The following is a 27779-nucleotide window of genomic DNA, read 5'->3' as shown; positions in this document are numbered from 1 at the left end:
CTAAGCATTCATGAATCACGATGGCTCCCGTGTCAAGCACTATCGAGCCATCTTTTTTCCCATGCATGCGTTGAAGCCAGCAGTACTACCACTGAAGGCTCTCTTTCATCATTATTTATTTCTAATAAAGCTATATAGGTTGCAGTAGTGGTACAAACTAGTTCATCAGAAATCATCACTCTCTCTTATCCACGTGACAAGATATACAGCCATATATAACACCCTCTGGTGCATTGTTTCCTGTCCACCTTGTACATAAGATTTCGTATTACTCTTTAGAGGACGGTTTATCCTCATTTTATCTGGATATTCGGATATATTCCGTCTATAATTCGGATTTCAAATCCGGTCCAAAATCAGACTGGATTAGTCCAAGTTATGACCCGGCTGAAATTCATATGAAACCGAATTCAGATTTCGAGTTATACCCGACTTTTTTTTTCTTTTTTTAAAAGCCTATATGTTATTATTGTTTTTTTAAGGGAAGAAAATTCTCTTAAAAAGCCTATATTTTATTACAAATTTTTCAAAAAGAATGTCGTTAAAAAACATAATTATATATATATATATAAAAGTCTATATTTTATTAAAGTTTTTTCAAGAAGCCACGTTGAAAACTTTAAAACTAATGCATTGAATATTGTTTATAATAATAATAAAATATTAAAATGATAAACTAAATTTTATGTCAAAAATAAATAAAACTAGAAACAACCAATTATGTTTTTAACTAAATGCACGTAAAATAAACAAAAAATACCCAATATTTTTTAAAATATACTCATGTACTGGGCTTTAAACTTGGAACCCGAGTTTTATACCTGACCCAGACCTAATAGTTAGGTCCGAATTTAACCTGAGTTGAAAATCATAACCGGAATCTGATTATCTGAATTCCAAATCAAGCCAAAAAAATTTTGGTATGGAGAAACAGTCTAATTTATAATGTTTCAATATGATTTCAATTGGACTATTGATTAAGCTTTTTTTAATATAAATTATATAGTTTAGACCTTCCTTAAGAATAATACAGCTTGCTTCATACACTGCCCTTTTCACCATTTTTTAGAGAAATTTAATATTTTTTGTTGAAAAATTCTATTCATAAGCTTCATACATCACACACCATTTTTTTAATTATTTTTTTAATTTTTTTCTTTTATCAAATGTGTGGTATATGAATGATTAGTAAAATAATTTAATTATTTTAGAAAAATAAAACTAAATAAAATTTTTTTAAAAATTTTAAAAAATAAAAAATATAAAAAATTATGTGGTGTGTGGTGTATGAATTTATGAATAGCAAAGCTCTTTTTTGTTAGTTTAAACTTGTGGACGGGTACTGATTTAGATATCCCGATTCAAGGGAGTGCAAAGATATTTTAACTTGATCTGAACGTGATTTTTCAATAAAATATATATATATATATATATTATATAAATATTTGGGTCGGTTCTTTATTTATGTTGCAAAAGAATAGGAGAATATACATAGAGTCAGGAAAGCGGGTCCTTTGAGAACGAAAAATCTAACGACTAGATTACTTACTTTATTTCATGATCTATTACTGCTTAATTACTTTATTTTCCACTAAGCAAAATGCTAATTGAACTGATTAAATTTTTTATTTTATTTTTTACTTAATGGTTAAGAAAATGAATATTAATTAATTGATATTTTTTTAAAATATTTAAAACTGTATAAAAAATAATTAAAAGAAAAGAAGAAAAAAATTAAAAAAATACATTTATACTTGTCAATGCACATCTTCAATTAAATGATCATCGGTCTCAATAGCACTGTACTTCCCCTTAATACATACGGCATGAAAGTCACGTGGTATAATTGTTAATTACCACGCATTGAAATATCTTCGATCGAGAGGTGCAGTCCTTTCCCAGTCTATTAATCACTTTAATAATTTTTATTAATGAAGAGTTTTCTTGATAATCAGGTGAACAAACGCCAACACTACGTACAAAGCTTCAAGTGGTAAACCGTAAACATGCATGCACATATTATGGTGATAGTGAATTGGTTGATTATGATGTTAATAATTTTAAGAAATGCTTTGATTATAAAATAATTATATAAAAATAAATTTACAAACTAATGCGACTTGATGTGGTACGTCAAGTTATAAAATTATTTTTATAATAAGATATTATATTTCAACGTATCACATAAAGTCATTTTAATAATTGATGAGTTTATTTTTATGAGAACTTTTTGAAGTTGTAGCATTTGATCTCTTAATTATAAAGCCCATATATGCATGCATGTAGAATATACCGAAAATAGTCTGATATTGAGACATTTTATTTGTTCAAATTAAAAAGACAATCGTTAAAGAATTATAATTTCCTTTATAAACAGAGAATACATATATCATGAAATCTTATTTTATATGTGTTAACGTCATATTTTGTACGCCTTTGGATTGGATTCCAGCAACTCAGATTTTGAGTTTTTCACTTGCACACTAGAAAAAAAACAAAAATTTTGAAGCCTTGGTAGAAGCTAGGGAGTATTCGATGCTGAAGTTAGGATATCTCCTTAGTAATTTGTATAAATGTTTAGATGAACTAGAGAGAGTTCTTTGTACTTGGAGGTAAACTTTTAAACTAGGTTTATGGGTGGGAACAACCCATATATAATCTCAGAGGATTCATGTCACTTCAACTGTTCACTTAGTCAGAATCCTTTAATATAGCGTGGCTCTGGCGTTGGTATCATTAATGCGGCGTAGAGTCTAGAGAGTGGCTCCTTGACTCACTTTACCTAGTGAAATTTTCTTATTAAGCCTTTATATGCCTACTATTAGGAGATCAAGGATTCCCCTTATTTTCCATCCATCTATCTATGCAAGTTCTGATGGTAGGGTGTTAAGGCGACAAGTCCCATCTACCTCTACTGTCCGTTTTTCCACGAGTGGGTTGCTTCGTGGGTGGGGTTTTGCTCATGGGCCTAGTACCCACTCATGGGCCTAGTATCCTATAAAGGCCCACTAACTCTTTTCAGAGGAAGGTCATTGGGCTTGGCTTGGCTTGGCTTGGTTGGGCTGGGCTCTCTAACTTACTTCCTCAGTGGTCTTTTGTGGGCTTGATATACACGCCCATAGGAGGGAAAACCCCTTTATAATATGCATATGTATCAGGTTGAATTTTAATGATTATATATTAAAAAATGATATTTATAATTATAGAGTAAAATATCACGCATTTATTTAAAAAAAAAGAAATAAATATGAGATTTATATAAAAAAATTAAATTTTTAATAATAAATTATTTTCTTTTTTAAAATAAATGTATGACATTTATATAACCCTAATTATATCTAGGATTGGTCGTACGTATTCGTCTCACAAAAAAATTCAAAATTTGCAACAGTATCTTTTATCAATTATCTTGGACTGAGGAAAGATGCTGCATGGGGTGCCTTGGAAAACGTAGACACGTGGTGCATGGCTGTCATCAGCTCGTCCAGTAAGGCGTTGGGTTAAGTCGGACTCCTAGTAGTGTTTTCTGCCAAAATTTTCTTCGCAATATTCCACACGCATACGTCTTCATTTCTAACCGATCAATTTTTACATAACCGGCCATTTATAATTACGTGACAACATTCTATTATGCTATCTATGACGTGATATGAGTCGGTGATCATTTCAGTGCCGACAGTACATGATCATGACTGATATATGCTTACGTGGAAATTGGATGCTGGCCGTTGATTCTTTGATAGAATCATGAGAAAAATACAAATAATCAGCCAAAAAGACTCGGGAACTAGATTATGAGACGAATTTATTGGCTTTATTTTTGCATTTTCCCCTTTACTTCTTGCATCGAAGGACTGAGCCAGTTTTGGAAGGTATTCTCAAATATTTACTTTTTAAATATAAAATATTTTTTAAATTAAAATTTTTAAATTTTAATTCTAATTATCAAAATTTTTTTAAATTTTGAAATAAAATAAAAATAAAATAAAATAACGATAGGCTCACTATCCTCTTATAATCATTTTACTACTCTAAAGTGTATTTGAATTTTTTTTATTATTTTATTTTAAATAATTTTTTAACATTATTATTCATTAAGAAAAAATTAAAAAAAATGCAATCTTACTAATAATCACTTCTTTAACCCTCAAGTAAAAAAATAAATAAAAAAATAAAAGGAATAGTAAAAAGTTGGTAAGACTAGGGTAGTAAGTATCATTATTCTAAAAAATAATACTACTTTTTTAAATTAAAAAAATATTAAAAATATATGAAAAAAATATTTTAATTTTATAATATTTTAATTTTATTTTTCAAAGTCTAATAAAATATATTAATTCAAACCAACTCAATACTATTCATAGATATTCTATGTTTCCAAAGGACACCTCAATGAGGTATATGCGGGGATCCTTTACCTCTTCCCTTTGTACCTCAACATATAATTTGCTTATAAAATAATTAGAGAAAAAAAAAAAAGCACAAACCTCCTTCAAACTAATTACCAAATTTGTAATTTCCCCAAACTATCAAGTTTTTGCAATCACTTGTAAACTATTTAAAAATTGATCTATCTCCTCCATACAAACTGACATAAATACTACTTGAATCAAGATTCATAAAACAACGGTAAAATGGTACCATATTTCATTTGTTTATTTTGAAGAAAAAGGAGGCTACCTTGTTACTTTTACCGTTGTTTATTTTCACAATCAATCTCAATTTATCTAATTATTATAATTTTTTTTATATTTTTACATAAAATAAAGTAAATAATTTAATTTTTTAAAATTTTAAAATAAAAATAATATTAAAAAATATATTTTAATAATATTTTAATTAATTTTTAAATTTAATCTTTTAACTAATATCATTTCATCTCAGGGTGACTTCCACATCTTGTTCTTAGCTAGGATTTTGAGCACTGGGCTGACTCCTCTAACCCATCACTATACTTGATATTTTAGATTTAGGACCATTTTAGGTGCTAAGATAATGTCAAATCATTTTAGATAGTTTGTAAGGGAGAATTCCTAGCGTAGGAGGGGGCAGGCTGACCCCATCCCGCTCCACCCCTGCTCCACTCCACATATATTAAAAAATATTTTTTATATTTTTATATATATTTATATATATATATATATATAATTTATTAAAGACTTAAAAATTATATTCAAGTTATTAAATTATCTTGACCTTTTAAGTGAATATTTATATAATAGGTCAAGTCAATATAATAGTTATATTTAAACAATGTGGGACTTACTATAAAATATGACTAATGAGTTTAAATTTTTTTGTATTTATAATTTAAATTATATTATAATTGAAAATTATTTAAAAAAAATAATTTTAGATTCAAATATTTTTTTTTTTTAGATCCAATGGGTTGTCCTAGCAGGAGGCGGGGTGGATGGCTTTTTGGACCCGACTGCTGGGGCATCTCCGTCACATTGAGAAGGGGATTGGAGATGGGGAATTTTCTCGGGGAGATACATTTTCCAAATTTAAGGATGAGTTTAATGTCCAATTTAAGAATATTGTCAGAATGGATAAATGATGTGGTGCAAGTACTCTGATCACTGATGATTTACCAAAACAAAAACTGCAAGATGTTGTCATTCATCGGTAGGAGCCACGATGTCACCTGATCTTCCTAGTATTCCCTTTGACTTATACAATGGAGATCTTTTAGATTACACATGCTGTCATAACATTAACCATGGTGCAAAATGAATATCAACGTGGTCATGTTGCTTTAGAGCGTTGCATGTCTACGCGTTGAATTCGGAAAGAGAATAATCTCTTCTCATTTCATGCACCGGTTTGCCCATCACAGATCAACTCTTGTGCCTGTCATTGCAACGATGCTGTTTATTTTTTTAAAAAACTGATCATTGGTTTGTTCTGATCCAATCCAATAATGTAGTCAAGAATAAATACAGCGTTAAATCAAACATTTTTCCATGTGAATTCGTTCTGTCTTGCCTTTTTTTTTTCCAATGTGAACTCATCCCGAAACGACCAAAACTCTCTCTTCTCACGAGCAAAATAGAACCCTCCATCTGACAATGACTAACAATAATTCCTCCGCGTTCCCAATTTTCCTTCGTTTGTTTTTTTATAGGATACGCGTTTTCGATTTGATTTAAGTATATTATAAGATTAATATAATTGTGTCTCTGCCTCTGTTAATGTTGGGTCAACCGTCTGGTGTCTTTTAAATTATCTAAACTGGGATGCACAAATTAATCAGCTTTACAGCATCTTGTCCTCTTCTTCCTCTGCTAGATCTCAAATCTCAGCACTCTTTGACTCCTTCCCTTTTTTTTTGTTTATGGGGTTCTTCGAGAAAAGAGTTTGAGAACAGAGGACTGCATATTTTCATTCTGGTTTTGGTTTCGAGGTAGAGACAGAGAACGATGGCAGAAGGTGGAACAACTTTGGAGTATACGCCTACTTGGGTTGTGGCTGTTGTCTGCAGTGTTATCGTTCTCATCTCTCTTTCTGTCGAACGAATCATCCACTTCCTTGGCAAGGCATGTTGCTTAAATCTCCTTCACTCCTCTGTTTGTATATCTATGGAAACTGACCATTGTTGTTCAAATTTATGATCTTTCAGTATCTCAAGAAAAAGAACCAAAAACCTCTTTTTGAGGCCTTGCAGAAGATAAAAGAAGGTCACCACTCTCCACCTATTCCTTCCTTGTCTTCCTCTCTACACAAAATATGCATATTTATAAGCATTTTTCAATGAATTATTGGGGATTTTAGCACATATATTAAGGTGATTTTGGGAATGAATGCAGAGTTAATGCTGTTGGGATTCATATCACTGTTGCTGACAGTGCTCCAAAATCGGATTGCCAAAATTTGCATACCGGAAAAATTGGCCAGCAAGTGGTTGCCATGTGAGAAAAAGGAAGAAAGTTCATCTACCACTGCCCATTTCCAAACCCTCTTGGATTCCTTTATTCCGGGGACAGCCCGTCGTCTCCTTGCCGAGGCCTCTGCTTCCACCTGTGCAACGGTACCTCCGCTCTCCGTCTTTCTCCCTTTCCCTTTTTTCAACATTTTTGGGCGTAATCAATGCTTTCTTTTCTATGCTGCTTGGCTTTCATTGGGGAATTGACCATCCAAGTAGGGTCCAAATGCCCACTGGAATGAGGTTGGTTGCCCAGTTGCGTGAGAAAGACAAGTTACCAAATTATCTGAAAATTTTTATTTATTAGTTATTACGAAAAAAAATAATTTAACTTTTAACTCTTTTAATTGTGCTTTTTTAATTAAAAAAGTATGTTATAAATTTATAAATTGAATGAATTTACGTGTTATGTTATATCTGTATAATAATAAAAATTATTTTACAATCTAATAAATTATATTAAATTATATCAATTTATAAATTTATTTTTATAAAATTATTATGTGACTAAGCGTGTTTTGATATTTTGTATATCTCAGTATATTTTTAAATAGTAATAAAATTGTTTGAGTTAAGATTTTTGATTAAGTTTAGTTTTTTAATATAATTTTTATTTGAAAATCTGAAAAAGTAATATTATTTTTTATATTTTATTTAAAATTTTGAAAAATTATAATGATTAAATGAAAAATATTGAGAAATTAAAATTAAAAAATATTTTATATTTAAGTAATATTTAAAAAAAATATTAAAAAATATCTAAAAATATTTAAGTTGCCAAACTGATCCTAAAGCATTTCTTTTAAAATTCCTGTCCAAAAATACCTATAACTAAAATTTATAATTACTGAAAAATTGCTACATGACACAAAAAAATAATAATGATGCTTTTGAATTCTCTTCTTCCTTTTCTTCTTTTAAAGTCACAGTCAGGCTATTTTGTTGTCATCCACTTCGTTGTCTATGCACAGAAGTAATACCTTCTTGAACGCCATTAAGTAGTTGCATACAATTTTTACGTATTTTTTATATATTTTATTAATATAATTAATTAAAATAATTATTTTATATTAAAAATTGAGGTAGCTAATCTCATTAATAGAATAAATTAAAAGCACACAAAAGTGATTGGAATTTTTTATTATGAAAAACTCATATACCGTATTACTATCTCACTTGCATCTTACTAAGTAAAATGTGACACGTTTATAACCATTGAATCATTATTTATTGTATATTTCTTTATCATCAAATGATGATAAATATACCATATCATGTATAATAAGATATAAGTAGAATGGTGGTGTAGTGTATAACATTACTCTTTTATTATTAATTTAATTTATCTTTTGCTTTTTTTAAACAAGTTGGTTAAGTAAATTTAGCATTTTCTTTTTCTGTACACATTATTAATTCTTTTTTGTTCTGAGTTTCGACCTTTGGATTCCCATTTGTTAAAACCGGCATTTATGAAGTGAAAGATTTTCTGCTTTTCTTTACAACATTTTCCAGGGAAAAGTTCCGCTTTTATCAACTACCGCGCTTCACCATCTTCACATATTTATCTTTGTGTTAGCCGTTGTGCATGTGGCTTTCTGTGCTCTAACCATTCTTCTCGGAGGTGCAAAGGTATTTTGTCACTGTTCTTAATTCTTTGTCTCCAATTTTGCTTCATAGCCAAGAGTTTCTATTTTTCAACCTTTGAACACTCTGTTATGTGTTTTCAATGGCGTAGATACATCAATGGAGATATTGGGAGGAATGGATAGTCAAAAGGAATTATGATACAGAAAGAGGTAATGCTCGTTAAAAGCTAATGCCTACATGCTTTCCCGTGTTATGTTTTACTTATTTCATGACATAAATTTAATCATAACGAATGACTGGCGGATAAGTAAAAAGAATTGTTAGTCTGAGAATTTTCTCTGCGACTTAAAACTTAGTAGTTCACCCTTAAGCGTGTTGCATGTTCTTTACTAGCCAACAGCTAGTTGCTTTTATTTGCAATTTTTCTGATGCAAATGCTGTGTCTGCAGTTATAACCAAATTCACGCAGGTCCAAGATCATGAATTCATCCGGGGTCGATTTAGCATGAATTCAGCTTTGGTAGGTTGGTGGGTAAGTTACAGAATCCTTTAGTGTCAATCCAATCTTCTGTTTAATATGTTGAAGACTAGTACCACCCGTAATCACAACTGTTAAATTACAACAGGTGTTGACTTACTCTAAGATTCACAACGTCTGCATCCCGTTTCTTGTTTTATCCTACACCCTAGTTCTTTTATCATATTAGGAAAAGAAATTCTTTTAACTTCTTTTATTTCCTTTTCCTACATCCTGGTTCCACTTTAAATATTAACTACCCCAAATTCATAGGGAAAGGCATGTTTCAACTCATACGATATCTACCTGAACTTTTTTAATATTGCAGATAATCTTTCTTGTGCTGTTTACATGACAGTAATGACTTAAGAAAAAGAAACTTCGGCTATGATGGTCAATACTTGAGCTAGGAAAGGCAAATACTTCAGTTTGCATGACTGACTTCTGTCTGAAATCAAAATTTTAGGAAGTAAATAAAATTCAGTATTGCTATTACAACAACTGATTCACTTTTTAATATCTTCATCATTTTCAGCTCTCCTTTTTCAAGCAATTTTATGCGTCAGTGACCAAAGCAGATTATGAGGCGCTCCGACTGGGCTTCATTATGGTATGTTAAATAAGGCTTCTTTAACTATCCTTCAATTTCTTCTCCTTCTCTTTTTTCTTCTTTTGCTCTTTGGTATTACACCCCAGTACTTTTTTTTATTTCAAAAAGAGACTCTTCCTAAGCCTTAATACTGTTATTTCCTGCAGACTCATTGCAAGGGAAACCCAAAGTTCAATTTCTACAAGTACATGATACGTGCCCTGGAAGCCGATTTTAAGAAAGTCGTTGGAATAAGGTTAGTACACTAGGAAAGATATGCAAAATGGATAGGTTCATTGGCTTCTATTCTGTATCTAGCTTTATTGTTCCTTATGTAGAGTGGGGTTTATCATATACGGTTAAACCAGTATGGAAGTGTTGGCATAGAAATTTTGAGTTTTATCAACTTCTTTTGTCTGAAAGAAGGGTAGTACTTCTGTGGAAGCTTGAAAGCATGTATTTGGATTGCTTCTTTCTTTTCCATGGATCATATTATCATGTACCATGTCTCCTTGAGACTATCTATATTCTGATATAATTCCTCTTAGTTAATAGATATAACTAATTTCCAACTTCATTAATTGCAGTTGGTATCTTTGGTTATTTGTGGTCATCTTTTTGTTGCTGAACATCTCTGGTAAGCCATCTCTCTCCCTCTCTCTCATGGATGAGTGCAGCGTTGTCAAAAGAGTGTAATAAGTTTTGGTATACGTGGAGTGTATGGCCATCAGGACATCCCAAGTATGCAATTTTCTAGCTGTAACTTAAATTTTATGTTGAACGGCAAATCAAATTCTTCTTTCAGACTGAAATTTGGACAATGGTCCTACACTGGCATTGAAAGTTGAGTAGATATTTAATTGTTAGAGGTTTCCAGTTCTCATCCATTTGATACACAATTTTATTTATTTTTTAAATCTTATCAACATATACAATGTAATGTTTCCATGTCAGGGTTCAGAATTTTAGAAGTTTATCATGACCATAAAGCCATGGTCCTGTCTCCCTATTGCTCTGCTACATGAAGATCATCATCTACAAAGACTCACATGTTCCGATTTTTCTTGCAGGTTGGCATGCATATTTTTGGATCTCATTCGTTCCCTTCATTGTAAGTTCTCCATCCTAGCTTTCCTTTTAAATTTCATTTTTTTTTATGAAATTTGAATATTTGTTCATTTTAAGACGTCTGATTAAATTAAACTAGCCATTAGATCTTACACTAAAATGGACATTGTAGGATGACTTTTTTGAGGTAAATATGTATATTTTATCTGATATACGATGTGGATTTTGTGTGTAACTAAGAAGATTTTATATTTGGATTTGAACGAAATGGAAGAGTCATTGACCCTTGGTATCTGCTTTTTCATGTGGAACTTTCTACCCTATCACAAGGAACTTGCAATACTTTAAAGCTGAATGTTACAGTTGTACACCAAGTGTAGATGAAGGGAAATGGTGGAATCCAAATATAAAAAGGAGCCCTTTCACATAACCAGTTTATAAAGACCTCATGTGTCCCTTAAAAGTTTGACATGCTTACCAGGGATCACATCATAAACAGATATTGCAGCTGCAATTGAGCTTTGACACATTCATTCAAGCTCAATACTATAGTGTAAGGACCCTACAATCTTGCAATCTAGCAGGTGCTCCAAGCAATTCAAACAACTTACAGTGTACATGATAATTTTAAGAGATTTATTTCCGGCGTGCTCATTCTCCCTCAAAAGGAACCTATGGAAGTTTGAGCTATGAGTAGACTTTATTTCTTAGAAGAGGACAGCACCCCAATTTTATATTAAGCTATAAGTAAACTAAGATCATTTAAACTATTGAAGGAGAAGATACAAGAAACAAATATATACCATTGACGTTAGAGACCCTTCATCCAGTTGACATCAAATTGTTGCCGACATACAAGCACAAACTCTTTTTTCATTGAAGCTGGCTATTCAGGGTATATAGAACATGTCAAAAGGAAGATATCATCAACAAAGAAATTGTTCTAGGTTTGATTTAATTAGATTTATGTCTGTTTTTATTTACAAATCTGAATTTGTTAGAAATATTGCTTGCTGATTTTGTGATGTATAAATGACTTGAAAAGCACAGTTTTCTGAAGATAATCTAATTTCAATATGGAATCCTGTACCCTTTAAATTCAATCGGTTTCATTAATTTCTAGCACACTTAAAAAAACACTAGCATGAGTCGGTTTGTATTTATACACATATTAATACCTATACATACATGTGGAATTATGTATATATATATCAACATAAATATCAGAAGCTCCATTCCTGTTTAAATGGAGCACATTGTTCTGTTGAGAATGCCTTTCAGCCTCTTAGTTTTACAGCCAATGTTTAGACTTTTTTTCTATGCTATTTACCTTGGTTTTTGTTCGTATGTATTGTGTGCGTTATTGATAACAATTGCACATTTCAGTGCTTAAATCATCAGATCGCATTTTCCTCTTGTAAATGCTGAAGAGACCTTGGAGGATGAGGACGTTAACAATGATAGTATTTATTTTATTTTTGCAGCTTCTACTTGCTGTTGGCACCAAGTTGGAGCATGTGATTTGCCAGTTGGCCCATGAGGTTGCAGAGAAACATATAGCAATTGCAGGGGATTTAGTTGTTCGACCTTCAGATGATCACTTCTGGTTCAATAGGCCAAAACTTGTGCTCTTACTGATTCATATCATCATGTTTCAGAATTCTTTTGAACTGGCATTTTTCTTTTGGATATGGGTAAATCATAACTCGAAATTCATTGCCTACTTACCAGGTTTCATATAAAATTTCAAGTATGAACTACAGATGGATCTTATCTTATACAATCTATTGCAGGTTCAATATGGATTTGACTCCTGCATAATGGGAGAAATCGGATATGTTATACCTAGACTTGTTATAGGGTACGTGAAACAATGACATATGTATCCTGTTGTTGAAACCATGTTTTTCTATTGGCTCAAAAAATCTTATGATTTAGTTAAATGCCAAATTTTCTCAGGGCATTCATTCAGTTCTTCAGCAGCTACAGTACCCTACCACTCTATGCTATCGTCACACAGGTGAGTTGGATCATCACCGAAAGCTCACTTGCTTTCTTCTTTTGTAGCACCTTTGTATTGGCGTTTTACGGTTTTAGGCTGATAAAAGGTTGCTGTTTTTATGGTTTACAGATGGGAAGTTCATTTAAAAAGGAAATATTTCAAGAACATATACAAGAAGGACTAGTTGGTTGGGCTAAGCATGCCAAAAAGACCAAAGGTTTCAGAAAGGCTGCCAATGGCTCTAGTGCTCAAGGTTCTACTACCACTCATGGCTCTGGCCACGAGGTTCACAAAGAGACTACTCCTTTGGCTGTTGAGTTGACAGAAATTGGTGAAACGGAATCTGCAATGGAAGAAGGCAATGCAGGAGGAATAGCACGTGAACAGATCTCCCATGGACACAAATGAACTGCCTCAGCGTCTCTCACTCAAACCTCTCACTGAAGTCACAGCTTTCTGTTTTCAACTTTTCAATATATACTGCATCGATAAATGCATTGATAAATGATTAAATGATTTGGCTTTCTTTTAAATTGGCTAGTATCAGTAAGAAGAGCAATTGAAAGCAAGACATCTAGGAATATGTGAGCATGTATATTTCTGGCCAAAAAAAGGGAAAAAAATGAAAACCAATCTCCCTTTTGGTTTCTGTTGTTAATTACTTAGTACAGTCTTTTGATATGGTCCAATTACTCCTGAACTTCCAGATTATTGTTAAATGTCACATGAGAGTGATGAGTGATCACCAACTGGTGTATTTTCTGAGTTTTTCCTTTGTGTATTTGAAAGAAGTAACTTGGGCACAGTTCATGAAAATATGGATATGGCCAGGTAGGTAGACATATGTCTTGAGCTACTAAAGATAAATTAAATCATCAACTTTTCACCTATAGATTGTCGCCTAGTAAATTTGAGCTTTAAAACTAAGGGAACATTAAGGGTGTAAGAAAAAATTAAAAAATTGATCAAATAAACCGAACTGGTCCGGGTTTGTTTGATTGGTTTCGGTTCATAAGAACCAAAATTAATTAAAAATCAGTTCATTATGGTCTTTCAAGATTTGAAAACCAAAGAACCGAACTGAACTGAAATATACAATTTTTTATATTACATATTATAATTCTTTTTATAAAGTTTTGTGCTATATATATTATACATATTATAAAGTTAATATAACATGAAAGTCTAATATTATTTTTTTATGTTTCCTTAATATAAACTTAATCTTAAAATATGAATATTAATATTAAGTTATTAACATATTATTATTTATCCTTATATATGAAGTTACATACTTACATATATAATATGGTACAAGTATAACAGTACATTTATATATTATAGAATACGTAATTATAACTTTTTAAAGCTAAGTAGTTAGCAATCAATTATTCTATAACTTATTTTAATATACTTTGGAGTTTGACCTTTTACTTTGATGGTTGCATTTGCAAATTTACAAGTGTTAGTGCATTTTTTAGGTTTTGTTTATTTGATGAATTAGCTATATGCATATGAAATTCTTTAAATAATGTTTTGGACTCTTATCATATTTGGAGTAAAATATAGATATATATATATATTATTTGAGTCATAAAAACCAACTAGCCCAAAAAATAACGAAAAAAAAGAAAAAACTCAAAACCGAATTACACCTGTAAACTGAACCGAAACTTCAAAAAATAAAAAATTCTAATTTATAGGATAAATTGATCTTGTATCGATACTCATAATTTCAAAATCGACTATGACTCGTTCGGGTTTGGTTCAAAATATGTTCAAAACCAGACTGAACCGATTACAACCTAGGGAACATACCCTCAAAAGACCAAAGGATTTTATCACACTCGAACCGACACCTACAGGTACGGGATTGCAAAGCTAATCGGTCTCGGAGGCAATGGTAAAAACGCCATGGCATGCAATTCTAAATAAGTTCCAATTCAAAGCTGCCACCATAAGTGCATGTCTTAAATCTGCACACCAAGTTCCAAGTGCGTGTGAAAGACATTTTATCACATAGCGCATATAATCTGTGACGGAAAGAAAAAGACTGACGAGGCACAATGCCACTTTTCGTGACTGGGCACTTCAACCACTCTTGAAGAACTTGAAACAAAGGTAGAATAATCAGCTCAAGCACCAAAAGAAGTGTTAAGTCAATCCTCATTCTTCTGCAGCACTGGCAGCACTTAAATCCACACTAAGGTCAAGAACCTGCTCAAAAATACCAATTAACCATTACTTCGATGTTATGTGGATAGAACATCAACTTCCAACCACCGAGAGAAACCAAGTGTTATTTTTTTCCCCCTAAAACAGCTTTTAAAAATAATTTCTTCTATATATATATATAGACAGACGCACAAATACAAGTACCACTAAAATGGCTTTTATATCGTTGCAGAGTTTTTTCAATTAGTAATCAAGTCTTTTTACAAATCTCTATATAAATTAGGTTTGAAGGGAAGAGGGAGGATAGTTATGTAAATTTTGAATTAAAAAAACAAAAAGAAGAAGAAAACTTGAATTAATAAGTGGCACTATCGCATATGTAGATTACAAATGACTTGTAAAATAGTTTTTTTTTTATAAGTAAGAAGAAATATATTAGAATGGAAAGAATGACTTGTAAAATAGTTGTAGGAATATATATTTTTTTAGCATTTCAACTTGGAACTCATAATAAACTTCCTTCCCCAAAATATTAAAGGCACTCCACTTTAGACCAACATATGTGATGAGAGCATCATGATTTATATAAATGAATAAAGCCCATAAGCATGCCTATGAAATAATTTTGGACCTCAAAGGATGACTTAAACAGGGAAAGGAATGATCAACTTCACAAGATAAAAAATACTACCTTCCCAGTTATCATGGTATACATGTTGAGAACATCCACGGCAGTTGACTCAAAGTGTGTTGTTGGATCATAACTCTGTTAAACATGAAAACGAACTTGGTTATTGTCATTCAGTTAGTAAAAGCTGCATGGTAGTAGCAATGGAATTAAGGAAAAAAAAAGATCGCTTACAGTTGAAATAAAGCAATTGTCTAGGGATGGTTCATTTACTGGTTCGTATCTGTCGTAGATATCAAAGAATATGTCATCAACCTGTCCCAGAAGGTCAATTCCTGGCTTCAGTTCAGTCTCAGGATGATCGGTCTCTGCCTCTGCCGAGACAAATGCAATAAATTTTCCCTTTGGAGCAACGTTGTGGGAATAAGAACAACAGAAAAGGTACCTGCCCAACCATAGAAGGATCAGAAAAATAAAGCCCCCCAAATGAAACAATTTTTTCCATCACCCTAAATAAAACATTGCAGAAGAAAATGAGCATCAGAATAAACATACAAGTTTGTGCTTTAACAGAATATTGGGATCTCTAACGTGGATTCTGCCTACGCACTCATTTTTCTTTTCTTTTTCTTCTTCTTCTCTGTCTTTTTTTTTTTTTTTTTTTTTTTGGTGGTTTATTTTTTCCTTTTTTTCTGTTAGTGCTATGTAATAGGATCAGGTGAGCAGAATATCTCCAAACAAACAATATCGAGGAATACTGACATGATATACCCACCACCGCCTGCGGGGCGGGGTGGCAAATGTAAATACACAAAAAAAAATATATATATATATATAACAATTAAGCTGAATCTCAATCTCATAGACACGAAGTTATCGAATTTTGTTTCACATGGCATCTAACATATAAGCTAGTGTGAATTTTCACCGGTGAATTATAGTAGTTGAAACATCCTCAAAAAGGCTTAAGTCACATCGCATCAGGCATTCAACAGTTCACTCACGGAATAACTCTATTCTCAAAAGAAGACCAAATTGGCAAAGTGAAGAGGGGCGGGTTTTCACATACTTGTTGAAAATGATAATACCGCAAAAAGATCAATGGACTAACAGGTTGGAAAAATCATCAAACATACTTCTGATCCTCTCACTCTTAATGTCTAGGTGCCAACTAGGATGATCAAGGAAACATACTCTATGGTAGCCATTAAAAAATCTAAATTATCTTCATCATCCCATCTTTTGATCTCCCCACTCCACAGATCTTGTGCTAAGCAAATGAATTCACATATAGCAAGAATTCAACAGATGTCAAATCGTTAATTTTTCTCAGCAGCATTGTATGGAACTCACATGTCTGATCTGCGACCCAACTGCTTCTGTGGCAGGATAACCTGCACTGAATGAGAATCATTGGTGTTTGGGATGGGGTGGCTCATTATGGCAATTGCCCTTGCAACCCTACTGACCTTCCTAACCTGTCAGAAATGCAAAAACAACTTTCAGTAAAGCAAGCCACATTCAATGTCCTCTTTATTCAAAAGGAAATGAGATCTTTAGAGGCTCCGTAATAGAAGTTTTCCCAGATTCACCATTTATTTAAACATAGAAAATTGAACATTTATCTTTACACTACCTTACCAATAAAAAAAATGTTTATCTTTACATTACCTGGTCTTTCAATTGTATCGATTTGCTCCGTAGGTTTGTAATTTTTTTCAAAATAAATCCTCCATCAGATTGAAAATCCAATGTGGCAAATAGTAAAATATATAAAGTTTAAAAATTAAAATCATTTACAATTAAAAAAACTGATAAATAAAACTTCAAGATTTTTTTTGAAAAAAGGAAAACATAAATAAGGATGGCCGCTGGCCAGACCTAGGTGGCCTGGGTTGCCCAACCCAGGCGCTACCTGGGTTCCTCCACAAGGTGACCCACAGGCACCCTTTATTTCCATTTGCTTTTAAATTTATTTATTTATTTATTTTTTTGATTATTCTATTTTAAGATGTTGTTTTTTTGGGCGAAAAGTATTTTGTTATTTTCTCACATTTATTTTGATCTTGGATTTAAAAAAATAAATAAATTATATTAGACTTTTTTATCTATTTAATTTTTTTTCAGTTTTTTGAAAGAGAAACACTACTCTTCATCCAAGATTTTGTCATCCGTGGTAGATTATCTATGCGATTATTTTAAGTGGCTTCTATTACTGTGGTTGAAACAAGAAGTCACTTGAAAAGTATCACATTAGCAAGTATGACTGTAGATAGCGAGAGTTAGAATGAAGGCATTGCTCTTTTCGAAATTTACTTCTAGGTTTTAGTTTATGTTTGAAATTATTTAAACTTTTTTTTAAGAAGTAAGAGTTTTATACCTTTTGTAATAGTTTTAAGTTTTTAATTATTTTAACATTTTAATGAATCCGGCGTGCATGTATTTCCATCAATAAATGTGATGGAGAATTCTTATAAAAAAAATTACAAACTTATGGAGCGAATTGATAAAATTAAAAATCTAGTTAGTGAAAAGATAAATGCCTGAAACTCAGTGAGTGATTACGTACTTAATCCTCTAAGAAAAGGTAGTATAGTTATAACCTTGTTTGGCAAGTATGACGGATCACAGACAACTTTTCTGCACCTAGCAGTTTCCCCTTCCGATGTGACACCAACAACTTTGCCTTCCTCATCGAACTCAACCTGGAATTCAAAATCAAATCAGATCCCTCCTCATATAAGCATGACATGATATGTACAATGACAACTAAACCAGAAAAATGGTGAGATTAACTACATAAATAAGGTTGATAGGAGATATGTGATAGGAGTACCTTACACTCAGGTTTGTTCAACATATATGTCCCACCATAAACAGCACTAAGCCGTGCAAATGCCTGGGTTTGAGAAAATTGACTCTAATTATATAACGTTGACTAGAACTCCAAATTTATCAAAATACAAAGTCCAACAAAAAGATTAGTGGGGTTGGAGAGAGAGAGAGAGAGACCTGAGGGAGCTCTCCCAATCCATACAAAGGATATATGTATGGAGATCCTCCTTGAAAACGCGCAATGGACTCTACATAAAGCTATGACATGGTAGAGGTACAAAAAGGATAAGTGCAACACAAAGATGCTGAACATTCAACAAACACGAATCCGAATCAACAAACAGGACTACAAATTGCAGGCTGTTTTTCACCTTCATTCTCTTCACAGTATCTAGTGCGGGTTCATTGAGGTAGCGATCATCTCTATGTAGTGCTAAAGCATGACCAATAGAGTCCACAGTGTTGTCATCAAGACCATACTTTCTGTCAAAATAAAACAGTACAACAAATGAGGAGATGAATTACCAAGAAAAAAAATATGCATACATAAGGAAACAAAAATCCAGTTTAAAAATATGCGTACATTAGGAAACGAAAATTCAAGTTTTTTTAAAAATATGCATACATTAGGAAACGAAAATTCAAGTTTACTACTTCACTTGAGAACTTCATTCAAACTTATTTGATTAAGGAATTTATAAGACTTTGCCTCTCAAATTATGTTTTATTATTATTATTATTATAGATGGTTCTGCTCTGGACCCCACTCTGCATAAAATTTACAGTTTACAACTATGAAACACTATGCTAAAAAGAACTGAAGTTTCAGTCAATTCCCAAACACAAACAGCCTGATGTCCAGGAAAGCATGTTGAGACCTCTTAAATTGTACAATTAGATATCTCAAGACAGAGTGCAGAAGAGAGCAACATGTACAATGAAGGCAAAGACCAAGAGCTTACGCAATTAGATCTCTAGTTGACACTCTAGTCAGGTCCATCCCCTCATGTGTTTTGGGATCATGCTCATTATAATCTTGAACATAAATGAAGAACTTGCGAGCACGGCGCTTTTCGAATATACCCATCAGTGGAGATTTGAGTGCCTCCATGTCAGTCGCTGGAACCTTGTAAATCTATAATGGGTTTACTCAACAGAAAACCAAGTTAATGACTGTAATGTATATTATATATATATATATATATATATGGCAAGCAACATGCAAAAATTCCAACATCTTGAGAAAAGGATTACACCTTTCCTTTATTGTAGACGAAGCTTCCATCAACAGCTTTGAAGGACAAATACTTAGTAACATCTGTATGAATGAGGACACGAACAAGAGTGCCATTTGCCATTATAAACTAGCCAAACAAGAATTAGTAAAGAAATTAGAGTCTTGAACAGTGAACCAAAACCCAAAAAGAGATAAAGAAAGTGAACGCATACCTTAGGAATCATGTCTACGTTATAATCCCTGCTCGAACCCAAATGTGCTGGAGGCGTCTCATCTCCCCTGAACCTCTTCCAGAGCTGTAAATAAAGATAACTAAGCCAGTAAATAAGGATGTTCAAATATACAAGTCCGATATAAAATTGTGGCCTTCCAAAAATCTCAAATGACAAGTCAAAAGTAGGACCTGAATAAGATTAAGCGATGTTGACTCTCCTCCATAATAGTCATTCCTATCCATGTGCAGTACCTGGTTCACAAGATATGAACACCAATTATTGCAGGGCAAATGAAAATTATATTTGTCCATCGCTTTAGAACAATAGTAAAATATAAAATATCTTTTAGATAATCAAAAGTCAGCGAGAAAATATTTCGCTACTGCATCCCGTGCATTGCCTAGAACACCTTTTTCGTGCAAGCATTTAAAAAAAATCCCAGAAAACCTGTACTCTTATAATGTATACCCACATACAACCTATCGAGTATGAATACTTGGCAGTCCAATAAAATCAACAAGAACCATAATATATGAACAACCAATATGGAGGCATAAACCTTGAGGGGTAGCTCAGTTAATCAGGCCTTGGATTTGCTCTCCAATGGTCACCAGTTCAAATCCCCTCAGGGCCACTAGAGGTTTACCGGGCCGTTAACTTCAGAGCTCCATGGGATTAGTCGAGGTGCGCACAAGCTAGCCAGACACCCACAGATATTAAAAAAAAAAAAAAAAGGAGGCAGAATATTGCCCGCTCTCTCCTTCATTCATCTAAGGTGAAAAGGAAATGACAACACATATCCCAAACAACCTCTAGAATTTCTAGTTAGTCCACTTTTTTCTCTTTTTCAGTATGTAACATCCAAGATAGCCCACTTGGCCACCCCGCTTTAAAAATTAAAAAAAAAAAAAGAAAAAAAAAAAAGTTGACCACGCCAGGACGATTGCCTTCAGTCCACACATAAGGTACCTGCAAATCGAATCCTTGCCGAGACAAAAGCTATTAACTAGATCTCATTCAATTATTGGTATATATTAGATTGTAATATTACTTATTTACTTTCTTTACACGTGTAGTGTATGTTTATTTTTATTCTTTTGTATACAGTACCTTAGTGAAATATAAAATGTATAAATAGGAGACTTTTGAGTCTTGTACAGACACGGGTATTACTTTTTCTAATGCAATGGATGACATTCAGTGGAAAGAAGAGAGTTTAATATGGTATCAGTATAATTTTTTCCGCAATTACCCTTACTTTCCCTTTCGTGTTTCCAGCGTATTTCCCTTTCGTGTTTCCAGCCTGTTTCCAGTCTTCCTTTTCTTCTGCAATTTTCTCTGTTTCTCACGTCCTTCCTATATGATTTCATCTCTTGATTTCGTTCGATTATTTTTGTTTGGCTCTTGATCTTGTTGTTGTGTGAATTTGATTTCAATTTCATTTCCTTGATTTCGATTTTTTTTTTCCCTAGAATCATGCCTGAGACAGATTCATCCTCTTCTTCCCCTCCCATTCTCAACGTAGAAGCCGATCCTCGCAGTCCTTTCTATCTAACGACTGCGGATCATCCTAGTGTGCTTCTCGTCAGTGAGAAACTCCACACAAGCAATTATCATTCTTGGAGCCGATCTACGTTTCTTTCCTTGAAAGCGAGAAACAAGTTAGGTTTTATTGATGGATCTCTTCATCCTCCTGCTCAAACTGATTCATTGTTTTCTTCGTGGAGCAAATGTGACACTATTTTCCTCTCATGGCTCCTAAATTCCTTGTTTCCTAAAATTGCTCAAAGTGTCATTTATATTGATACTTCTCGTGCAATGTGGCTCGAATTGAAGGAGCGTTTTTCTCAAGGGAACGGACCTCGTGTATTTGAGTTGCAGACTGCCATCTTTGCCCTACGACAGAATCAAAGCGATGTAAGTACTTGCTTCACTGAATTGAAAGTGCTTTGGGATGAACTGTTGAATTATCAACCTCTACCAATGTGCATCTGTCGAGGCTGTACATGTAATTCATCCAAGACTTTTGCTGCATATCATCACCAGAGTTATGTGATGACATTTCTCATGGGGCTTACTGATGTATTTGATGTTGTGAGAGGTCAGATTTTAATGATGGAACCTCTGCCATCTATTAACAAAGTTTTTAGTCTTGTTATACAAGAAGAATGCCAAAGGCTTCTTAGTCAGAGGCATACTCCTTCTGTATCTGTTGAGTCTGTTGCTTTAGCTGCTAAGCCAGACACTGTAGTTAGGAATTTTAAACTTCCTACACGTAGTAAGGTCACCTGTAGTCACTGTGGCATTTCTGGCCATACAGTTGACCGGTACTACAAAATCCATGGATATCCTCCTCACTATAAATTTCGAGATAAGACTAAAGGTGTTAATGCCACTGCCAATGCTGTTCAGAACACTGATTTGACTTCCTTGTCGCTTACTGCGGATCAGTGTCAACAATTACTAGCCTTACTCAAACCAGCTGCTTCCTCTCCACCTTCTTCAGTAAACATGGCTTTAATTCCCAATTTTTCAGGTAAATCTAATTCTGCTTGTGCCTCTGTTGATTCATTTCACTCGAATTCTTGGATAATTGACAGTGGTGCATCAGACCACATGATTCATTCTCCTTGTTTCTATACCAGCAAGCCTGTTATTGTCTCTCATTCTGTCAAGTTACCTAATGGTACATTTGTTCAGGTCACACATATTGGTGATGTTGCCTTAAGTTCCTCTCTTATTCTCACCAATGTTTTATGTGTACCTAGTTTTACGTTCAATCTTCTGTCAGTCAGTAAAATCACTCAAACGTCACAATGTTGTTTGATCCTTAAATCTCATCATTGTTTCTTGCAGGACCTAGTAACCTCGAAGATGATTGGGATGGGTGAAATGCAAGATGGCCTCTACAGATTGACTTTTCCTCAGTCATCTATCATTTCCAGGGAATCTTCTACTCCTACATCTTGTTTTTCCATTCAATCTAAAGTAGCCTTGTGGCACTTTAGATTAGGTCATCCATCTTCTTCTAGATTGCAATCTTTACAGCAGTTTATTCCTGTTTTGCATTCTAAATTTGATACTTGTACCACTTGTCCAATTGCAAAACAGAAACGTTTATCTTTTCCTATTGGTCATCATAAATGTAATGCATCATTTGATTTGATACATTGTGATATTTGGGGACCAATGGCCTCTTCTACTTATGATGTTTTTAGATATTTTCTCACCATAGTAGATGATCACTCTCGGGCTACTTGGGTATATCTAATGAAATCTAAGTCTGAAGTTGCATCTTTACTACAGTCTTTCTTTCTTCATGTTGAAACACAATTCAATCTCAAAATCAAAGCACTTAGGTCTGATAATGGTCCTGAATTTGCTTTAAAATCTTTTTTTGCTTCCAAGGGAGTGTTTCACCAACTGAGTTGTGTTGCAACTCCACAACAAAATTTTGTTGTGGAGCGTAAACACCAACATATTCTTAATGTGGCAAGATCCCTTCTTTTTCATGCTAAACTTCCTCTTTGTTATTGGGGAGATAGCATCCTTACTTTTGTTTATTTGATTAACAGAATTCCGAGTCCTATTCTTTTGAATAAGACTCCTTATGAGCTTTTGTATCACAAATCACCATCTTATACTCATCTTAGGGTGTTTGGCTGTTTATGTTTTGGCTCAACACTCTCTCATGCTCGCTCTAAATTCTCTCCTAGAGCTATAAAGTCTGTTTTTCTAGGTTATCCTTTTGGTGTTAAGGGTTACAAGTTGTTAAACTTAGAAACTCAGACTTGCTATGTCTCTAGAGATGTAGTATTCCATGAAGAAGTATTTCCTTTCGAATCTTCTTCATCAACACCATCCTGTGCTACAGATTCTTCTCTTGGTCCTCTACCCAATCCTGCTCCTAATTCTGATTTTAATATTACTGCTCCTTCACAAACTGAGATCAGTAATATTAATTCAAATTCTTCATTAATTTCTCTTAGAAGGTCATCTAGGACTCGACATCCTCCTTCATACCTTCATTCCTATCACTGTCAACAGGTTGCTGCTTTGCATTCACCTTCTCCCACTGATCACAAGGTTGCTGGTCTTCCTTCCTCCCACATTTCTCACCCAATCACCAGGTATTTGACATATGATAAACTTTCTCCATCTCATAAATCCTTTGTTCTCTCTACGTCTATTCTTGTTGAGCCTAAATCTTATTCTCAAGCTGTCAAATATCCTGAATGGAGGGAAGCTATGCAAGCTGAAATTTCAGCTTTAGAGCAGAATGGCACTTGGGATTTAGTCCCTTTACCCCTTGGTAAACGCCCAGTTGGATGTAAATGGGTGTACAAGTTGAAGCTAAAGTCTGACGGGAGTGTAGAAAGATATAAGGCTAGGTTAGTAGCCAAGGGTTACACCCAGCTAGAAGGACATGACTACTATGAGACTTTTAGTCCAGTAGCCAAACTCACTACTGTGAGAATTTTTCTTTCAATCACTACTGCCAAACAGTGGCCAATTTTCCAGCTAGATGTAAACAATGCCTTCTTGAATGGTGAGCTTCAAGAAGAGGTTTACATGTCATTGCCATCTGGTTTTGACAGCAAGGGGGAGTCAACACTTGTATGCAAACTTAAGAAATCCTTGTATGGCTTGAAACAAGCATCAAGGCAATGGTTTGCAAAATTCTCATCGACTTTGTTGCTTAGTGGGTTTACTCAATCAAGATCAGACTACTCTTTTTTCAGCAAGCAAGAGGGTACTTCAGTTATCTTTCTTCTTGTGTATGTAGATGACATTTTAGTCTCAAGTAATGATACTGCTGCTGTAGAAGCCTTGAAGTCATATCTGAACAGTCATTTTAAGATGAAAGACCTAGGTCCTTTGAAATATTTCTTAGGCCTTGAAGCAGCCAGATCTGCTAAGGGAATTCATCTGTGTCAGAGAAAGTATTCTCTGGAAATTATTGAAGATTGTGGCTTGACTGGTTGTAAACCAGCATCTTCACCCATGGAACAAAATTTGATTTTGAATGCTGAAAGTGGGGATGAGTTAGAAGATCCTTCTCAATTTAGGAGATTAATTGGTAGGTTGATTTACCTAACCATTACAAGACCCAATATTGCTTTTTCAGTGCAAAGATTAAGCCAGTTCATGCATAGGCCTCGGGTACCACATATGGTTCAATATGTCAAAGCCACAGTTGGCTTAGGATTATTTTTCTCATCTGCTTCTACTGATTTCCAGCTCAAAGTGTACACAGATTCAGATTGGGCAGCATGCCCAGATACCAGGAAATCTGTCACTGGTTACACTGTGTTTTTGGGGGATAATTTGGTCAGTTGGAAGTCAAAGAAGCAACAAACAATTTCCAGATCTTCGGCTGAGTCAAAATATAGGGCAATGGCAGCTGGGGTTTGTGAAATACTTTGGCTGAAAAATTTGTTAGCAGATTTTGGGATTTCACGCTCACAGCCAGCTTTAATGTACTGTGATACACAAGCTGCTATTCACATAGCTTCTAATCCGGTATACCATGAAAGAACAAAACATATTGAGATAGATTGTCATCTTGTGAGGGAGCAGATGCAAGCTGGCGTGATCAAGCTATTTCATGTCAAAACAGGTTGTCAAATTGCTGATGTCTTGACAAAGTCTCTAGGCTTGAATCAGTTTAACCATCTCATTGGCAAGATGGGACTATTAAATATATATAGTCCATCTTGAGGGGGAGTATTAGATTGTAATATTACTTATTTACATTCTTTACACGTGTAGTGTATGTTTATTCTTATTCTTTTGTATACAGTACCTTAGTGAAATATAAAATGTATAAATAGGAGACTTTTGAGTCTTGTACAGACACGGGTATTACTTTTTCTAATGCAATGGATGACATTCAGTGGAAAGAAGAGAGTTTAATAGTATATTTCTCGTAGTACTATAATCAAGTTATCGATCGCGATCGCGATCGCAATCACAACCAGAAGCGTGGCCTCAATTAAAAATCCAAAGCCGCATAAAGAACCGTTTGCTGATTGACAATAACAGCATATGGTTACACAACAGAGTGAAAATGCAAATGAACATTCGAGGCAGGATATGGAATTCAAGAAAGTTGATTTAACAAGATGAAATTCATATCAGAGTTACCCATCTCGATCATAATGCAAGACCCACCGAAATGACCAACGAGCTGGAAATTAGAGAATAAGAAATAACAATCGGGGGCAAGGAAAGAAAGAGAGAAAGCTAACCTTCAGGCCATCGACGGAGAGAAGACCGCTAAGGATGCATTCCTTGAGACCCGTACCCAACACTATGACGTCATAATCTTCATCCATGGCGATCGAGGAAAAAAGATATTCCTTCTCAAGACTTGTGTGTGTATATGTGTGGGTATATGTGCTGCGCACAATCCCTTTTGCCGAAGACACAGCGAGAAGGGAGATGCCTTCGTCTGTCGATGGAGGAGAGTAAAGGGGAAAATAACTTCCAGAGATTTATAAATGAAAAAATCATTCATCGTCATTTTCACGATTAATAAATAATTAGATAAACTTAAGGAGATTTATAAATATTAAACGATTTAAATTTCCACGAATCATTTGATTCTCTCTCTCTCTCACGCTTCCAGTTTCAATGGGCTGTGAAGAAGTCCTCTAATGGGCTATAAAGGAGGTCCAGGAGGGTGCACACCCAACTTTAATACCCTCAATCCGCCCAGCCCATCAATGTTTCAACCCCCTCCGACTTAAAGCAATATAAATGTTATAGATAAAAAAGAATTACATAAAAATAAATTTATAAGTTGACGTAATTTTATATAATTTATAAAATCTATTTTATAATAAAAATAATTTTATAATATAATATATCACGTTATTTTATGAATTTATTTTTATATATTTTTTTGTGACTAAAATATTTGTCTTAAAAAAATCCAACCTAGATAAGAATTTTTGGGCCCCACCACACTGTTGTTCAAACTTCAAAGTGACTTTAATTGTTATTTATTAAATGGGAAATGCTAAATGTATTTAAAAAAAAAAAAACTTACAAAAAATTCGATTCTCCATATGTCCATTTTTGATGTTTTGAAAATTATGAAATTGAATTTCAAAAGAAAACTAATCAAAAAAGTCTTGTAAATAAAATTATAAGTACGTGTAGAACTACTCTTATTAAATTGACCAATCTAGTCTAATTCTTTTGTTGGCTTTTTAAAGTAATATGAGTTTTTTTTTTTTAAATATTATTGCATGTCATTTTTTTTTAAAGAAATATTTAGTTCATAAAAAAATATCGTATAAATAAAGTTTATAAATTGATATAACTTGATATATTATATCATACTGTAAAACTATTTTTTATTGAAAGTAAACTTCTCTAACAACAAAAAGTGAGCACCTATGAATAAAAACTAAAAAGTCTTAAGAGAAATTCTAACTGTAGTTAATAAGAATTTACAAAAAAATTATTACCTATTCACTTGTATTGATACACTTAAAATTACAAAATTTGAAAGTTGAATTTTAAAATAAAACTGACAAAATGAATATTATACTTGAAATTATAAATACATGTAGCACTACTCAAAACACAAATGCAAATAATAATTAAAGAGAACATATGAATTTGGAAACAATTTACTAGATTGGTGGAAATCTAAATGAAGAAGACATTAATTCTAGTAAAAAAGGTGCGCCTAGGATAGAATGAACTTCGTTCTGATTTGCTTTCTAAATATTAAACTATCTTATCTTATATAATTATTATAATTTTTTAAAATTTTTATATAAAATATAATAAATAATTTAATTATTTTAAATTTTAAAATAAAATTAATATTAAAAATTATATTATAATAATATTTTATTTAATTTTTTATAAAATATCTCATTTAAACTGTATAACCAACCAAAACAAACAATCCCTAATTTTCTTTTCGTTTTTCTTTTTGTAATTGCGTACGTAAATTAAAGCCAAATTCAATGCTCTGTAGAA

The 27779-nt window shown here is 33.2% G+C and overlaps 2 protein-coding genes across 2 annotated transcripts; one reads left to right on the top strand and one right to left on the bottom strand.

Moving 5' to 3' along the window:
• Positions 1 to 5998: 5998 nt before the first annotated feature.
• Positions 5999 to 13433, top strand: LOC122300814 (MLO-like protein 1). The gene is made up of 14 exons (XM_043111711.1): positions 5999 to 6539; positions 6623 to 6680; positions 6810 to 7030; positions 8438 to 8554; positions 8661 to 8721; positions 8962 to 9044; positions 9565 to 9639; positions 9786 to 9874; positions 10206 to 10255; positions 10689 to 10729; positions 12171 to 12380; positions 12480 to 12547; positions 12646 to 12706; positions 12818 to 13433. The coding sequence occupies exons 1-14, from the start codon at positions 6423 to 6425 to the stop codon at positions 13094 to 13096; spliced, it is 1530 nt and encodes a 509-aa protein (XP_042967645.1). The 5' UTR covers positions 5999 to 6422; the 3' UTR covers positions 13097 to 13433.
• Positions 13434 to 14589: 1156 nt separating this feature from the next.
• On the bottom strand, positions 14590 to 26279 carry LOC122300813 (guanosine nucleotide diphosphate dissociation inhibitor 1-like). The gene is made up of 13 exons (XM_043111710.1): positions 26030 to 26279; positions 19967 to 20029; positions 19776 to 19859; positions 19583 to 19690; positions 19289 to 19461; positions 18698 to 18809; positions 18504 to 18584; positions 18328 to 18390; positions 18095 to 18196; positions 16845 to 16969; positions 15726 to 15936; positions 15555 to 15629; positions 14590 to 14905 (listed from the first exon to the last, which is right to left on the bottom strand). The coding sequence occupies exons 1-13, from the start codon at positions 26114 to 26116 to the stop codon at positions 14855 to 14857; spliced, it is 1335 nt and encodes a 444-aa protein (XP_042967644.1). The 5' UTR covers positions 26117 to 26279; the 3' UTR covers positions 14590 to 14854.
• Between the last annotated feature and the right edge of the window lie 1500 nt (positions 26280 to 27779).

This window comes from Carya illinoinensis, chromosome 2 (assembly GCF_018687715.1).
Source record: "Carya illinoinensis cultivar Pawnee chromosome 2, C.illinoinensisPawnee_v1, whole genome shotgun sequence".
In the NCBI taxonomy this organism is placed as follows: Eukaryota; Viridiplantae; Streptophyta; class Magnoliopsida; order Fagales; family Juglandaceae; genus Carya; species Carya illinoinensis.
The sequence above is the reverse complement of the archived record's forward strand: the minus strand, read 5'-3'. Positions and strand labels throughout refer to the sequence as shown.

Coding starts and splice junctions, on each gene's coding strand:
- LOC122300814 (XM_043111711.1), top strand. CDS start 6,423: ATGGCAGAAGGTGGAACAACTTTGGAGTATACGCCTACTTGGGTTGTG. Junction 10,256..10,688: donor TTTGTTGCTGAACATCTCTG/GTAAGCCATCTC, acceptor TTTTTCTTGCAG/GTTGGCATGCATATTTTTGG. Junction 12,707..12,817: donor TCTATGCTATCGTCACACAG/GTGAGTTGGATC, acceptor TATGGTTTACAG/ATGGGAAGTTCATTTAAAAA.
- LOC122300813 (XM_043111710.1), bottom strand. CDS start 26,116: ATGGATGAAGATTATGACGTCATAGTGTTGGGTACGGGTCTCAAGGAA. Junction 19,691..19,775: donor ACGTAGACATGATTCCTAAG/GTATGCGTTCAC, acceptor TTGTTTGGCTAG/TTTATAATGGCAAATGGCAC. Junction 18,585..18,697: donor ATACTGTGAAGAGAATGAAG/GTGAAAAACAGC, acceptor ACCATGTCATAG/CTTTATGTAGAGTCCATTGC.